At 29.8% G+C, this 17355-nt stretch overlaps 4 protein-coding genes across 4 annotated transcripts, besides 5 other annotated features; 2 read left to right on the top strand and 2 right to left on the bottom strand.

Moving 5' to 3' along the window:
* Positions 1 to 60: 60 nt before the first annotated feature.
* Positions 61 to 89: a sequence feature (AT_rich).
* A 275-nt stretch (positions 90 to 364) lies between these two features.
* CMU_013870 (uncharacterized protein) lies at positions 365 to 9094 on the top strand (the record flags this gene model as incomplete). The annotated part of the gene is made up of 1 exon (XM_002141025.1): positions 365 to 9094. The coding sequence occupies one exon, from the start codon at positions 365 to 367 to the stop codon at positions 9092 to 9094; it is 8730 nt and encodes a 2909-aa protein (XP_002141061.1).
* Positions 2133 to 2161: a sequence feature (AT_rich).
* Positions 9095 to 9117: 23 nt separating the features above from the next.
* Positions 9118 to 9139: a sequence feature (AT_rich).
* An 819-nt stretch (positions 9140 to 9958) lies between these two features.
* Positions 9959 to 9989: a sequence feature (AT_rich).
* Positions 9990 to 11275: 1286 nt separating this feature from the next.
* Positions 11276 to 11593, bottom strand: CMU_013860 (uncharacterized protein; the record flags this gene model as incomplete). Its single annotated transcript, XM_002141024.1, has 1 exon — positions 11276 to 11593. One exon carries the CDS (start codon positions 11591 to 11593, stop codon positions 11276 to 11278), a length of 318 nt encoding a protein of 105 aa, XP_002141060.1.
* Positions 11327 to 11347: a sequence feature (AT_rich).
* Positions 11594 to 12241: 648 nt separating the features above from the next.
* Positions 12242 to 14689, top strand: CMU_013850 (myosin A, putative; the record flags this gene model as incomplete). Its single annotated transcript, XM_002141023.1, has 1 exon — positions 12242 to 14689. The coding sequence occupies one exon, from the start codon at positions 12242 to 12244 to the stop codon at positions 14687 to 14689; it is 2448 nt and encodes an 815-aa protein (XP_002141059.1).
* Positions 14690 to 15090: 401 nt separating this feature from the next.
* Positions 15091 to 16833, bottom strand: CMU_013840 (cyclin, N-terminal domain-containing protein; the record flags this gene model as incomplete). The annotated part of the gene is made up of 1 exon (XM_002141022.1): positions 15091 to 16833. The coding sequence occupies one exon, from the start codon at positions 16831 to 16833 to the stop codon at positions 15091 to 15093; it is 1743 nt and encodes a 580-aa protein (XP_002141058.1).
* Between the last annotated feature and the right edge of the window lie 522 nt (positions 16834 to 17355).

The raw sequence follows: 17355 nt of genomic DNA, 5'->3' as shown, positions 1-17355 counted from the left end.
TATATATTGGCGCTATCATGGGATGCATGATCCAAAACTTAACTAAGATTATCTAGAATCATAAAAAAAAAAATTATTATAATTTTAATGAACTAGACAGTTGCATTATAACTCAATATACGCAATATATTGTTTTATTTGATTTAACAAAAAGAGCTAGCTGAATATTATTGAAATCAGAAGACGGTTACCCGACCCATTAATGTAGTAATATTTTACTGGAAGACTTCTTTTTTAAACTCAGGTGTAATATATTAAAATTATTTCTATAGAACAGATTAACGAAGTTTTTGAAAATTATAAGGGGATTTTTATTAAAAGAGTTAATATATATTTAAGTTCTATACAAACTTCTTGTGTACCGATGAAAATTTTCTGTGGTATAAAAACCACTGAAAAAAACTTGGTAACTTTAATCATCACAGTATATCTGATAATTCCCTTTACTTTATCGGCTAAATATGATATTGAATCTAGTAATCTAGCAAGAACAATATTTTCTCGACCCATGAGTATATTTGGAGATAAAAGTAAAAAGGAAGTATGGGATTTAGCTGATAGGGAAATTAAACGTATGGAAAGAGATGGAATTCTATCTCCAATATATAAATATAAAGAAGCACGTGAAATGTATGTTTCAGTAGAAATATTAAGTGCCTGTGAACGTCTCTTATCAAGAATAGAGAGTGATTCATATAGTCCTGTGCTGATAGATGAAGATGCAGTTTTAACAGGAGATATAACAAAACAAAACAAGAAAATTTTAGGATATAGAGTAGCAAATGAGATTCAATACTGTTTACTATTATATGGTACTGATATTTTAGATATCCCAGCATTAGAGAAATATGCAGATTTTTTAAGAAGCTGGGGAATACCAAATATTTTTACTGATAAAATTGCTATTGAAATAGTGAATAAATATACAAAAGATACTTTGGATCAAGCTGATTCTAAAGATTTGCAACAGAATCCTTCACTTTTGAAATTATTATCAGCTCCAGGGACTGGAGAATATTCAAAGTATGTTATACTAGACCCAAATCCAAAACCTATAGAGAAAAGGAAATTAGTTACAATGCATCCGCGTCAGACGAAAACTGTTCCTTCTATTAGTACCAAACCTCAAACTATGGAGAACATTCAGAGACAGAAAAGAATAATAGCAAGACCCAGACAAATTTACAGATCAATTGAACCCAAAAAGTCTGATGCTGAAATAGCTATTAAAGATAAGAAATCGAACGATATACCGTCAGCATTAGCTTCAAGGAAAATTACTGGTAAAAATATCTTGGAGTTAGCATCAGGAAAAGAACTTTCAGGTTTAGTTAAAACTTTAGGTCCAGAAAGCCAGTTTTTACTAGCATGGCAAGCTGTATTAGAAGCCAAAAAAAAGTTCGAAGATATCAGTCAATATACTGTCATTAATTTACCATCAACAATACCTACTTATGTATTATACCAGGCTGTGCCAAATTTTGCATTAAGTCAATTTGAAGAGGGTTGCTTAACTATAATGATGTATTTAAATTCTCAAGTCAGATCTGGATTTTTAGTAGGTGATGAAATCCAATTTTTCATGAAAAATTCAGAAATTCCAATAGAAAATAGAAGAGTTTTTAAAACAGCTGCTGAACTATTATGTAAGGTTGCAGTAAATGACTATTTGGAAGTAGTACTAGCAAATGCAAAGGAATATATTGAGAGGTTACAAAATATACAACCGTCTTTAGATATAGTTATTCAAGACGAAATAATTCCTCCACCTCAAGATGTACCCAAAAAGTTAGATGCAAATCCTCCAATTCTAAATATTGAAAAGTCTTTATATGATGTTTATTTCCAAGTACTTGAATACTTGGGAGTAACACCCTTGTTACCTTTACAGCATAATATTTGGGAAAAAATAAAGAGTTGTAAAACAGGAAAAGAAGTTAATGAGTTAATTTATCAGAGTATAGATTTATGGTTTGTTCCTACAGATGTACTAACTATTATAATAATGCGAATCATTGAACATCATCATTTCAATAATTTTGTTATCATAAACCCTAGAGAGATTCCTTCTAATACTGTAATATCCAATATTTTCAAACCATCTGAAAATACAATCATAAAGGTTTGTAGTGAATATATTCAAAAATTAATTAATAATAATGATTTAGTTATAGTTGATATTGTTGATGAAGATTCAATAAATGTATTAGCTCATCAGATATGCCAAGAAGTTGTTTATCAAATATCCCAAAATGAAGCAATTCTTTCTAATAAAGATGTCTTAATTCGTTGTTTATATAATTTAGAAATTGGTTTTTGCAGAGTATTAAATATTACTCCCGTAATGAGATATTTAGAAAAAGCTGATTATCTTATTTTAGGTAAACATCCAGTTTTACAAGATATTTGGGCAATTGAAGATTGCACTCTCGTATCATTTTGGGAATTAAATTATTTGCTTTGTTTCAGTGGTTTTGCACAAGCATTTATATCTTATTGGTTTCCTAAAGCAAATGAAAGTCAGTTCCCTATTACTTTATTATGCAAAGTATTCATTGAAACGAAACAAAGTGGAAATCCATTTTCAGCTACTGACTATGGAGATAATTTGGCAAAGTGCTTTTTAGATTTATCAGATACAGATTCTCGTCCTTATATAATAAAGGATCCTAAAGAAAAGCATCTCACTTCTAAATTATTTATTGAGATGTGTTCTCAGTTTGAAATTAATCACGACTCTAACTTCGTGGTTAATCCTGATAATCGTATAGCTTCTTTAGAGTTTATTCATTCACAAAGGCATTGTCCAAATCCGTTGTATGCTTCACTTAGCTTTAATCCTAAATTATTACCTATTGAAGATAATTTGATGAAAAATCTTCAGTCTTATGGTTGTAATCAAAATATTCCGATTGATAATGAAGATTTTTTAAGAAATAGTTGCATTGGACTTAAGCCTCATTTCATAAATTATTTAACTGTACTATCAGCTACATTTGAACTATTTTTACTTGAGAATTTTGATATATCGAAACTCCCCTTAAAGAATACGGAAGTTAAACTTCAATATCTATGCAAATGGTGGAGAAGTCCAAATATTAATACATTCAGAAATGTTTTTAAAAGCATACTACCATTCATGAAAGATAATGAGGTTTCAAATTACGTTTTTTCCATAATCCAAGTAGCGGAATTTCAATTTTTTCAATATGCTGGATTAAGTAATGAACGTATTAAACGGCTATATAAAAGTCCTATGATAAGATCTAATAGAGCTGGAGATTTACCTGAAGGATATAGATTACCAAAATTTAGACCAGATATAGATGTATTTACAAAGTTGGAACCTTATCTAAAAAAAACAATAATTAATGAATATAGAGGAGAATTGAATATAAAACTTAGTAGCAAAATAACTTTATCAGATATAGAGAAAGTATGTAAAGATATTTTAAACTGGCAAGCTAATTTTATTATTTCCTTCCAAAATAATGTTACAAAAATTATAAGTATTATTATCACTTCTTATAGATACTTATTTGAACCCAAACTACCTATTTTCCAACTTTGTCAATGGGTAAATGAAACCTTTAGTAGTTCAAGCAAAATAGAAAAAATCAGTGTTAAGGAAGTGGCAAGTAATTTGGAAAGGTTTATCACACAAGATATGGTTATTTGGATGTTACCAGGTATGGCTAATTATCTCATAACGAGCTTTAATATATGGATACAATCTGCATATATTTTAAAGTTAGGAGAGGATATTGCAGTTAAGAAACCCTCTTTTCATGAAATCTTCATCGAAGAATTAAAGGTAGTATTTGATACAGAAATAACACCCCTAATAGCTATTGAAGAGAGTGCTAATATAATGAGCATAGATGATTTACCCTTTAAAACTAGAATTATGCTCAATCCTTTCGTTGACCCTGCCTTTGCTATTCCTCCAGCAGATAATGAAGGAAGTAAATTTTGTATTGAACAAGAAGTTATAAATCTAATGAATGCCTATCGTGTATTCTTTTATGAGTTCCAATCAAAATTTATTAGTTCAAATCATAAAGTAAAAATTAATTCAGATTATTTCTGTATTATATTATCCAATTACCATAGTAGATTACTTGAATCACAAAATTTGACAAAAAGAGAATATTACGACTTAATAGAGAGCTTAGAACATCAACTATTTGAAGATATGAGATATATACCTTGGATTGACAATGAAAGCTTGTTTATCTCATTAATTAAAGAAGCGAATTCCTGGATTTTAGAAAGTTATGAGATACCAAGACTTTCAGTAACTGGGACATCTAATATTGCAAGTTCAAACATAAATCTTAGAGACTTATTTTCTATCGTATACAAACGTCCTATTCTTGAAAACATTAGTAAAGACAGTAGTAAATTGGATAGTTCAATATTACCAAAAATTAATATTTTAACACTAAGTTCAGAATCTTTGAAGAAAATTATTCCATTTTTGAAATGCAAAGATTCCATAAATTATTACAAAGAGATTAATACTTGTAATAATCTGGAAGATTGGGAGATACGCTTTCTTATCACAATTTCTGCATATTTTGAATATGTATCTGAGGTATCCTTTAATTTTGAATTTAATCTGGATGATAGCACTCACTTTTTTGTGAAAGAATTACAATTTGAATATTCTTTAGATAAATTATGCAACTGGTGGAGAACTATAAGATCCAAAGATATTCCTCATTTATACTCCTCTGTAAATGAATGTTGGGCTTCACTATTAAGTAAATATTTTAATATGAATTCTTCTGAATTATATAACAAAAAAGTGAAACTTAAACAATGGTTTATACCAGAAGTTGCAGAAGCTATGCTTATCTCATTTTTTAGAGTATTGAAACTACATAATGAATTAGGTATATTTAACCAAGAATTCAGTGATATTACTTTGCAAGATGGAACTATAAACCAAGAGAAACTAAGGAATTACCAAATTATTAAAGATATATTCAAAAATCCAAGTGGGTTTAAATATATGCCATATTTCCATAGGAGTTCCACTTTACCTACAAACTTACCTAACAGTTTTTTTGTATACCTCCATTTATCTAAAAGTACATACTTAAATATTGAAAATTATCTTTTAATGGCACACAAAAGGCCCAAAAATAGACCAGATATAAAAACTGGGATATATTTGCACCAGTCTGAAATTAATAGATTAACTTTAATGGCTTATGTTCTATCAAATAAATCTAATCTTAGTATAATTAATGGTTGGTATTTTTCTGCAGAAGACTTAGTCAACTTATTTGGCGAGTATAAAGTTTCAGAAATATCTGTGCGAAATTGGTCAAAATATATGACTAAAGCTCAACGCAATAATAAAATTAATGAAGCTACATCAATAATATTATATTCACACTTTCTTGCTTTTGAAACCCGTTTAATAAATATTGATGTGAATGATCCAAACTTAAGAGCGAAAGCAAAGAAACAGCTGGATGAATTCTATAGATCTCCTATTAAATTTGATAAATCCTTTATTTCTAATCCACAGCCTGGGATATTTCCACTTTTTGGCGTTACAGAATCAAAGACATTCCAACCAGTGAATTTTCCACAAATAAGGAAATATCTTCCAAGTGAAAGATTGAATTTTCATAGATTCCAAGGTCATTATTGGAGATCAAAAGTTAAACTCAATAAGAATAAGAATAAGAATTTTTTTGTTGAGGGGGAAATTCTTAAACCCAGAATATGGCCAATAATAGGAACCCTTGATAATGAATTGACTGTTATCTCCAAATTCAATTGTAATAATCTAAAATCATGGCGAGTTAATCGAGCTACATATTGGGCTGGATTACTAGAAAGATATATTCATAAGGGACCTTTATTGATATTTGATGATACAAATACCCTCAAAATTTTAAGAGAAGCTTGGGGTATGCCAAAAACTATACGTTGTTGTCTTCGTGTAAACCATATAGAAACAACCAATTCATATTACACAACTTTCAATTTTTTTGATATGTGCTATTTCATGCATTTCATGGATGCTTTATATCCAAAAGTTGTTCCTCAAGATCAAGTACCACAAGGAGATGATTCAAATAAGATGTTACCTTGGGAAATGAATATTGATGAACTTCCTCTATATGCAATTCATCCTTTTTTTAATTTATTTAATCCTTACTATCAATCTTTGAGTTTATTACATGTTGCAACTTTTTTTTATGAAGTAGTTCTTGAAGAAAAACGAATAATAAAACTTAAAATTAGTAAAAATGATAAATCAAGAGAATCTGTTTATGAGAAATTATCTTCAATATACCATGCACCATTATTTAATGAACCAAAAATTGTCACTTATCCTGGTATATTTTTTGAATTTGATCCTCCTGAGCCAATAAGTTGGACTGATAGAGATATTCCAGGAGCAGACTCGTTAATGCCAACTTTACCATATACTGAATCTGATGATACTACATCAATTAAAATTCTCAAGGTATTTGGTCAAGATAAATCCAAAGTTCGTATTAGAGATTCGAAGGAAATGCTAGATACTCTTAAGACTCTAAGTCAAAATCCTCAAATTACTAGTACTTTCAATTTGAATATTTATTATTCTAAATACATCTCAGATACATCTAACCTTGGATATTCGGGTTCATCTAGTAGTGGATCAAGTGTTTTTCCATACTCCATATATGGCCTTGATTATTCAAGTAGTGACTCACCAGCAAGCTGTAGTCTTCCTGCTGATAGTTTACACTGGGAACAGATGGAATATACTTATACTAATGGCTTAGACTGGTTTATCAATTATGCAGGAATGTTTAAATTGTGTACTTTTATTTCATCTTATAACTTATTAAGATCAATCACTTACGAATTGTCAAGCCTAATTCCTAACTCAAATAAAAATTTAGAACATATTTTAGATTATGGTGTACTTGCATCTTTATGGTATAAAGAACCAGATCTAAATTGGTTACGGAACAATGCCAATAAAAGAAGTATTATAAATTGGTTAGTGATTATTTGTCAGAATTATATTGTAAAAAAAGGAATACTAGCATATTACGAGTCTATATTAGAAAATAAGAAAAACTTAAAATTAATTCTTAGTCAAACTTGTAGTCAATTTGCTAAACTTTGGAAAAATAATGTCATATTTATAGACCAATTACTACGTATGCTATTTGCCCTAAAATTTATTTATAATATCAAATATCAAGATTCCTCTAATACCAATCTTTTATATCCAGAAAAACCAACAGATCCTATTAAAATATCTTGGAATTTATTTTTAAAAGTTAATGAATGTGATCATTACCCGTTTGTGGGATATTATAATTCGATTAAATTTTGGGATCCTGCTCTTGTTGTAAATTCCATGAATATTATAGCAGAAACAGGTAAATTCTTCTTTAGTAGAGACTTTGTAGAACCAGTAATTCTTCAAATTGCTCAGACACCACTTGCAGAAATAAATGCATGGTTTTCATTAGAATATTCTCCCATATTAAAAAAAGAATTTTTTTCACTTGAAAGAATAAATATTTATCTGGAAAAAAGTTACCAAGAATATTTTGGTAGCATTATATTGAATAATGTGCAAATGTCTCAAGTTGCAGAAAATTTAACTGTTTATGAATATTGTAGAGCCTGGGTCGTTGATAAGTTGCCTAATATATTGAATAAATCTCATATATTCTGTCGAGAAGTAAACAATAAATTTAACTATTCCAATTTACTGAGTATATCAAAAAACAAAAGGCTTGCAGTTGCTATTGAATTTTTCATTTATATTGTTAAACATCACCCTATGCATGTCCAAAATATACCCTTGATGTCTGGGAATGATTTAAGTATTAAAATAAGACATAGTAGTGATATTATCAAAGTTTCTAAAGCAGTCTCTTCTATATTTAGTAGAGGACAAAAAAAATACACTTATTTACAATTAAAAAGGACGGTGGACATTACTGAAAACAAAGCTGGAACATATATATTCCAACGTATGTCATTGAAAGAACTTGAGGAATTGGAAAAAAGTAAAAAATTAGTATATAGTCCTTATTTTTATTTCTCCAATACATACATCTTAAGTGCATTTTTAAGGGTTTTATCTTATTTTGGCTTAACTATGGATAAGAAGAATTTATCTTTCACTATTTTACCAAATATGTCACTAAATGATATTAAAATTTCTTGCAAAAATAATATCAGTGGAAATATTTCAGATATCTCATTACTTAAATCAAATACAAATATTAAAAGTGATGCCTTAAAAAATTTTTTTGTTGGAAATCATATAATAGGACCTCAAGATTTAGCTGAAATAACAAAGTATATTTGCACAACTTTAATTGATGAGATATTTCTCAACTTTAGAATATATTCAGATGAGATTTTGGTCAAAAAATTTGCAGAGTCCTATATTTCAAATATCAAAAATATAAAACCTTTAACTATTTCTAATGGTATTTTTGGCTGGTATAATGTTTTTCTAATCTTCACTGATTGGTCTAAAGATCTTAAAATTCCAATTAACAGTGAGTTAGTTAATATAATGGAGGCATTTTCTCTCATGAATAGTCAAACTCTGAAAAATTGGATGGAATCCCACGGTAGTTCGAGTTTTCTATACAAACCCAGGTTATATCTAAACCCTCAAATTATGGCAGATATGTTTCAAGATTTAGCTTTTATATTAGGATATATGCTAACTTTTAAGCTAATACCTGATTATAAGATTGATTATAAAATGACGCAAGAAGACATTTGTAAAGATTTCTATGATAGGATAAGAAATTTAATTGATATTTGTATTGATATAACTTATGAGAGAAATAATTATAATAGAGATCAAATAGACAATGCAAGATTAGATGTATTAAAAGATGAAATCTGTTTACATATGAGCATTGAATATCCTGGTATTTTCAAACTTGCATTAGACAGTGGTTTTAGAGAAAAGAAGGTCAATGAACTTATCTCAAATATTCTTCAATTGGATTCAGATACAATAGCTTCTCCTTACTCTTTTACTAAAATCCCACTTGAATTTCTGGCAGAAATGGAAGTTAAGTTCAAAAATTAAAGTATATTCTTAGCTAATCAACCTTATTTTATATATTTATATAAACATATCTCAAAATAAAATACTGTAAGCCTTAATCAATAAATACCTTTTTAAACTAAGTATAGTATTAAATAAAGTATAGAACTAGGAACTTTTTAATTCAATGCCACTTGGTGTATAAAGAAGATCTAGCTAGAAAGGTGCAAATTTATAGATTAATAAGTTAGTGAAATTTTGATGTGATTTAATACTTCGGAAGATATATAAGAGAAACTAAAAAAAGTTATATATTTAGCTATTCTATTTGAATATAAAATAACTCCATTATAATAAGAATATAAATCTATGGAATATTTCTTCTAAATATATACCTAAATTACATATTTACTGTGTATCGTAAACCTATTATTAATTCTTAAGATAAGTACCAAGTATTAATAAGTGGGTCTTAGGTGTTTAGCAATATATCGCAGCTAGTCAAGCTTACATTTAATCTCTGAGAATAAGTACAAAAAACTACAGATTTCAGTTATAGTACACTGATCTGTATTGCAAATTGATGTTACAATATTTATTAACATTCGATTCTTCATTATTTGGAAATTTTTCAAATCCAACAAATACAATATTCTTTGCTTTATCTCTTAACTGGGTAGAATTTCTAGATCCGAAAATAAATAATACCTTTTTAATTTATTATAGAATAACTTGTAGATCTCGACCTGATGCATTAACCCCATTTCCTGGAGAAGTACTATCTATTAAGGTTATATTACAGCAGTATTTAAACTCAATTTCATACCCCTTACCTAAATTGTAACTTGATAAAATTGCTTCATGCAAATTCATAATTAAAATGTTCTTTTTTATTTTGAAAATCGCTTTAATTATATTATTAAATAAAATAAATATAGTATTACTTCTTAAATGATCTCTTTTGATTAGATTTATGTATGGAAATATTTTCCTAATACTAAAATCAATATTTCAGTAATCTTGAGATTACAATGGGCTCCTCTTGCCTTCCATATTTGTATTAGAGCTGTGAATACTGTGAATATAGGATTTAATACTGACTAATATAAAGCAAAGATCAATTTTAAGTTTGAATTGTAAATGGAATTTTCATAAAAGAATAATCTTCAAGTTCTTTAAATAATCAGTTAATGATTCCAAATTAATACTCTCAGGTCACTGGGTTATTAAGCAACTATCTAAAAAAAAGATATTATAGTGATGTTTCTCATAAGATTGCCTAGATACCTTAGTCGAAAGATTTTTGAAACATAATTCGCGTTCAGACGAGCAGAAACGGTAATATATAGTGTCCTTTGATTTATAATGTTTCGTGGAGATTCAAAGACATATGTTATTAATACTGACATAGAATTTAATTCAATTCTATATTCTTCATGTATTAAGCCTGTTATTATATCATTCACTTCATCTTGCTGAATGACTTTTCATTCAACCAAATTATTAAATCTAGGTCCATCTACCAGTACATGAACATTATATACTAGTGGCTGAATTAGTTCATTATTAATTATGGAAATTACTAGACATATATGAAGAGATATCACTATAAGCTATACTTTCACCTTTTATTTTATGTAATAATCGGATGTTTAATTGATTAATAAGTGGAATAAATATTTGAGCATATAAGGGCAAATTTAAATTGTTTGATCTTTCAATAAACATGGAAAAGTGGGAATAGAAAGATTCTGTAAGAGATAAACTATTTGAATTTCCTAATCTCTTCCACTTAACACTCCCATCATAATTATCTTCTTCAAAAATACACATTGGAGTTGAAACTCGTGATATAGTACATATTATAAACCCTATTGGAGAATTCTCACATATTTTACGAAAATTAATCAGTTATCTATTTATAATTACTCTAACAAGTTCATTATTTGATTCAGAAAAAAAGTGTATTTCCCCAGCTAAGGACTGAAAAATAAGTTAAACACCTTTCTGGAATATTGAATTTTTCACCATCTCTTTGTAGCCACATCATCTTCTTTAAAACTATTAGAAAAATATCAGTTAAATTTCCATATAATCCCACATCCCCATCATTAAGTATTACTTCATTTGTTTTGTAGTCTTTGATATATTTCATCGTTTTCAAGGTCTTATCCTTACTGAGAGTTGCCAGCCTGTATGTGGCTCATCTGATAACAACTCATTTTATTTTCTAAACTGTTCAACTGAAATATAATCACGTGAAAGAATAGGATGATTAATATAATTAAATATATTGACTTCCTTAAGGTATAACACTGGTGATTTTGAACCAGGTGGAAGGGGTAGTAATGATTCAATTTCTGGAGTTGGTATCATATATAGTCTAAGATATCCTCGAGTTCTGGGACCACTCCTACATTCTTTATACTTTTGATCTTCTATAGAAAGATTTCCCCACGTACTGCTTATCTCAGAAATATCACGTATGTTGCGATCTATAGAGTCAAAGTTACCTCCTAGCTTTTTGTCGGTCCTTCGCATATTTATCTCAGATAACACACAGTATATATGAAACAGACCGCTAAGTAACAAAAAAAGCTAAATTCTTCATTATATATAAGAATATCCAGAAAGTAGAGAGTTTTTTTTCTTTAATAATTTTTATTAACAGGTTTCGTTTATTTAGTGCACTGGATCTATAAGAGTGACCAAAAAATAAGTACAGAACACAGACCTTTATACTTTCAAATAGTACTAATATATTTACCTAATTTTGTGTATCTTAGTATTTCCACATCCTGCAACTCATCTAATACAACATACTAGGATAATTTGACAAATCTAGTCTATTAATATTCTATACCGCCATAAGGCGGTATAATATACAGCAAATTTGTATCTCAATTTTTTAATATTCTAGGCTTTAGTTAAGTTAAAGTTGGTATTTATGTTCATCTTAGTCTAACTTTGTAATACTTTACTTTCTCTATTTAAGGTTAAATTCAAAAAAGGAAAACTAAATGACGCGGTATAGACAAACGCAAAAAATAAATAAATCCGCGTTAATCATGAATAGACATAATCGTATAGCCGAGTGCAACAAATCGCATGAGTGTACAAAGTATTACATAAATTGAACTCTATGGAAAGATTCTGTTTACATTAAGTTGGTAAAATAAACTTAGAATTATGAGTGCACGTGATGTAAAGGGCCTAACGCGTAAAGCGTCAGGAAAGTTTGTATTTGATGCTAAGACTGCAAAGGGAACAGAGGTATGGTGTGATTCTGCACCATCAGTTAAAGATGACCCCGATTCATTATTTGCTAAATGTGTTGTCCTAGCTGATTCAACAGCCTCACTTCTGAAGTTGAAAGAATCTGATAGTAGTGTAATATTTGAAGCAAAACCAGATACATGTTATTTAGCAAATGAACCCTTCGATCCGAATTCTTATTCAGATATTGGGCTGGTACCGTATACTTCTATTCCATGTGTATTAGATTTCTTGAAACAGCGATATATGGTGAATCAGATATATACTACTGCGGATCCATTATTAGTTGCTATTAATCCTTTTAAGGACGTAGGACTAGTTACTAATGAAAAAGTCCTACAATATCGTGATATAGATGATGTTTCAAAGTTACCACCTCATGTTTTTGCCATTGCAAAGAGAGCACTTGACAATCTTGTCACTGTAGCAAGATGTCAATCAATTTTAGTTTGTGGTGAATCAGGTGCAGGTAAAACAGAAGCTACAAAACATATTATGAAATTTTTTGCATCTTCAAAGAGTGGAAACTTGGATTTGAAGATACAGAATGCCATTATGGCTGCAAATCCAGTACTTGAAGCATTTGGCAATGCAAAGACAATTCGTAATAATAACTCTTCTCGTTTTGGACGTTTTATGCAGTTACAACTGGGAAGGATGGGAGGTATTGAATATGGTACTGTTCTGAACTTTTTGCTTGAAAAGTCCCGTGTAGTTACCCAGGAGGAGTCTGAAAGAAGTTATCACATATTTTACCAGATCTTGAAAGGAGCTGATGCAGTTCCAGGTTTGAAAGAGAAACTTAAATTAAAAGGTTTGACAGAATACAAGTTTATCAATCCCAAGTGCCTAGATGTAGATAATATAGATGATGTTAGTGATTTCAAAGATGTCATTACGAGTTTTAAAACAATGGGATTATCGGAGTCTCAGATTGAAGATATACTATCTGTAGTCTCTGGTGTCATGCTCCTTGGTAATGTCGAGATAGAATCAGAAGATGTAGGAGGTGGAGTTGAAGGAGCCAAAATTGGTGAGTCTAGTAAAGAAATATTTAATGATGCCATGGAACTTTGTAAATTAGATCCTGCAAGCATTGAGAAAGAACTCATTGTCAAGATTACTACTGCTGGTAAAAATATAATTGAAGGTCGATTTAGGGCAGATGAATCTCGTATGCTTAAGGATTCTTTAGCAAAAGGTTTGTATGATAAGTTATTTGACTATATTATATTAAACCTAAATAAGACTATTATGCCACCACAAGGTTTCAATATTTTCTGTGGAATGCTCGATATTTTTGGTTTTGAAGTATTTAAAAATAATTCTTTAGAACAGTTCTTTATTAATGTTACTAATGAATATCTTCAAAAGAATTTTACAGATGTAGTGTTTGAGAAGGAACAGAAGTTATACAATGATGAAGGTATATCAACTGCAAATATTGAGTTCAAATCAAACAAACAGGTATTAGAAGTTTTGTGTGATAAGAAAAACTCAATTCTGTCAGCTCTTGAGGATCAATGTTTAGTTCCAAATGGTAGTGATGAGAAGTTTTTGTCAGCTGCCTATTCAAATTTAAAGAATAATGACTCTCTAAAGCCAGCAAAGATTAGTGGAGAAAAGAATTTCATAGTATCTCATACTATTGGAGATATCCAATATTGTGCAGAAGGTTTCTTATTTAAAAATAAGGATGTTTTAAGAGCTGAACTGGTAGAAGTTGTCCAGAAATCTCCAAACCAACTTGTGGCCGATTTATTCAAAGGTATAGTTGTTGAAAGAGGCAAAATTGCTAAAGGTCAGCTAATAGGTAATCAATTTATGAATTCTTTGAATTCCCTTATGGAAATTGTAGACCAGACAGAGCCTCATTTTATACGTTGTGTTAAGCCTAACGAATCTAAGAAACCACTGGATTGGGTTGCATCTAAGGTTCTAATACAACTCCATTCATTATCTATTTTAGAGGCATTACAGTTGAGGAATCTTGGTTATTCATACCGTCGTCTCTTCAGTGAGTTTATCTACCAATTCAAATACTGCGACTTAAGTATTGCAAATGATAAAGAAACAGATCCTAGTATCTTAGCTCAGAGGATGCTTGAAATCTGTGAAATTCCCAAAAAAGAGTGGGCAGTAGGTAAAACTATGGTTTTCTTAACAAAGAATGCTGCTAAAACTATGGCTCATAAACAGAGAGAAAAACTTGCAGCATTCGAACCTTTAGTTCAACTACTTGAAGCTGTCTACTTAAGATATAAACTCCGCAAGAACTTTATTAAATATCAATTAAAACCACTAACTAGGATTCAAGCTCAACTTAGAAGAGTTCTAGATATCGAGATTGCAGTAAACTAAAAGATTTATAAGTAATTTATTCGGAATATTTACAATTTAGCAATTAATTAGTTAAATTACAAGTTCTTAGAAATCTTGTTGAATATTAAATTAGTCAAAATAGAAATCGTGACTTAATTAGATCCAAAGATAGTGAAGTAATTCTGAAATATTATCTTAAATAAAACTATTTAATGGGAACTTCACAGTCTCACCCAAACCTCTTAGTACCCAACTAATTTACTACTGTTTTATTCTCATAGGGATATTAAGGAATTTATCAGTAAAAAAAATATATAAAGATTTACATAAGCTTTGGCTAGTGAGTCTACAAATACTTTTAAAACTTTCATAATTACATACTAGTGACTCGGAAATGAGTGGTAGATACATTTAAAAATGAACTAGGTATTATCTTTCATTCAAGCAATTAGCCTGTTATCAAGGAGTGTAGAATAGTATAGATTGTACGTCTTAATGGCCATATCTTGTGTTAGAGAACTTGTCAAATCTTCTGGTGATATAGGTACATCTGTATTTACAATACTAGATATTGCAGAGGAAATTTGACCATCTGAAATATTATATATACGATTTCTATTGGAGTGAATCGAGCTATCACTCATAGCTACTGTATCCTGACAAGTTATCTGTGACGAGATATTAGGACGACTTTGATTATTAACTCCACATATTGAATGATGAGTTTCCTTAAAGTTTGCTAAATTTACACTATTAGATATTTGTTTACAGCCATTTATATTGAAGTTGTTATTACTATTAGTATTGATATTTATTGTACTTTGGGGAGCAGAATAAGGTCGGCTTGCATTCTGCCAAGAATGCTGAGAATGCTGATTAACTAGTCCCTTATTATTATTTGAATATACATGGACACTTCCTCCTGAATAATTCAGTGAGGTATTAAAGTTGTTAGAAAAATTCCCCTGGATATGTACTTGATTTATTTGATATGTATTTCCATAATTAACCCGAGTTTGATCAGAGCCTCCATAACACCCATTAGAACTAGAATGACATATAGAACTTAATTGTACAGGCTCAATATAACCATGTTGATTTTTATCATGTACTGAATTAAACTTAGTACAACAGGGAAAGTAAGGATCAGGTGCTATAAAACTATTGTTGCTGCTAGGAGCTGTAGACTCTGGGGTAATTACTTGGGAATTTGATAAAGATGTAGCAGGGTTTGTTACATGACCATTTATGTTTGTATTAAAACTAATTCTATTTGTTCCAAAACCACAATAACATGAGTTTGAGGAGCAAGAACAGGTATACTCATTAAATAGTGTATTGTTAGTAATGTTAGAATTTATTCCAAAAGTAGAGTTGAGATTGTTCATATCACAAGGTTGCATAATCATTGAGGGTAAAATGGAAGCAGTAGCTACAGCTTCAGCTGCTCTCATTACACAACTCCTACAAGCTTCATATTCTTGTATAGTAACAAATAGCTGAAACCTCACAAGACGCAAGAAGTGGATCTCTAATGAGTTAAGTTCTTTTGTCCCAACACCAGAGATGCGAGCATAGAAAGCATTGGAATAGTAGACATCATCAAAAAACTTCGTTGCAAGCATCAATGCAGTCACAATTACACGATGAACATTCAATAAAGATAGTGTAAAATTTCTATTTACTTTTATAATTCTTCCAATATAAATTAAAGCTAAAACAAAGCATTCATTGCTACAACCAAAGTGATGAGCTATCCGCATTAAGTAGGCTCTTATAGGAATGGATGGAACACATACAGCATGAAATGGAGTTAACATTCCAATATCATAACTAGAGTTAGATGAATTAGCTGTTGCTATTTGAGTAAGAAAGAAAGACAAAGATTGAACAAAGGTACTATCTGTAGGTGTGGCTTCATATGGTCTAGATCTATAATTATTGTCATTTATATTGTCTAAAGATGTTCCCAAACATACATCTGTTTTACCTACAATTGACTTTGACTTCATAGTAACTTCATTTACTATTGGTTGTTTTCCAAAAGAATCTCTATTAGCTGATTCTACTTCATAAAACCCCTTGTTTCCATTTGATGTAAATTTGCTAAATCCTCCAAAAGCTGAACTATTCGTCATACATAACTTTGATGAGAATAAGAAACCATATGCAGATTTATCCATAGTAATATATATTCAAAATAAACAAAGTTTATAGATAGAAACCAGTATCTTCAAATAGTCAAGAATAATCCCTATTGTTGTTTATTTGAAAAGTACTAAACATTACAACCCTTTAGAGAGAGAACCACAAGAGAAATGTAATACTTATAGAATTTTACAGCTCTTACTCAAAGTATCACTGCAATTGAGTCCTAATATTCACCTCTACAACTAATTATTTATAAACTTCCACTAAACCTTCACTCATCTCTCCATAAATGTCTGACACTTTTTTTTAACCGCATCCTTTCATCTCTACAATATTGGCTCAAAAAGTACATTAAGTCCATCACCTTGACAAGTCAAGGCTAGATGTAGGTAACCAATGATAGTTTTCTACTTATTTCGAACGATAGGCTTAGACGTATTTTCCACGTCTACACTGTAGACTATAAATTACTGGGTAGATATCTTCAAATCTAGTTATAAAAGACTTATGAAATAAAATTAATAACAAGGCGGGATACCCTAGCGACAGAAAAC

This window comes from Cryptosporidium muris, genomic scaffold (assembly GCF_000006515.1).
Source record: "Cryptosporidium muris RN66 scf_1106632373475 genomic scaffold, whole genome shotgun sequence".
Taxonomy (NCBI): Eukaryota; Apicomplexa; class Conoidasida; order Eucoccidiorida; family Cryptosporidiidae; genus Cryptosporidium; species Cryptosporidium muris.
Note: the sequence above shows the minus strand (reverse complement) of the source record. Positions and strands in the feature narration are given on the sequence as shown.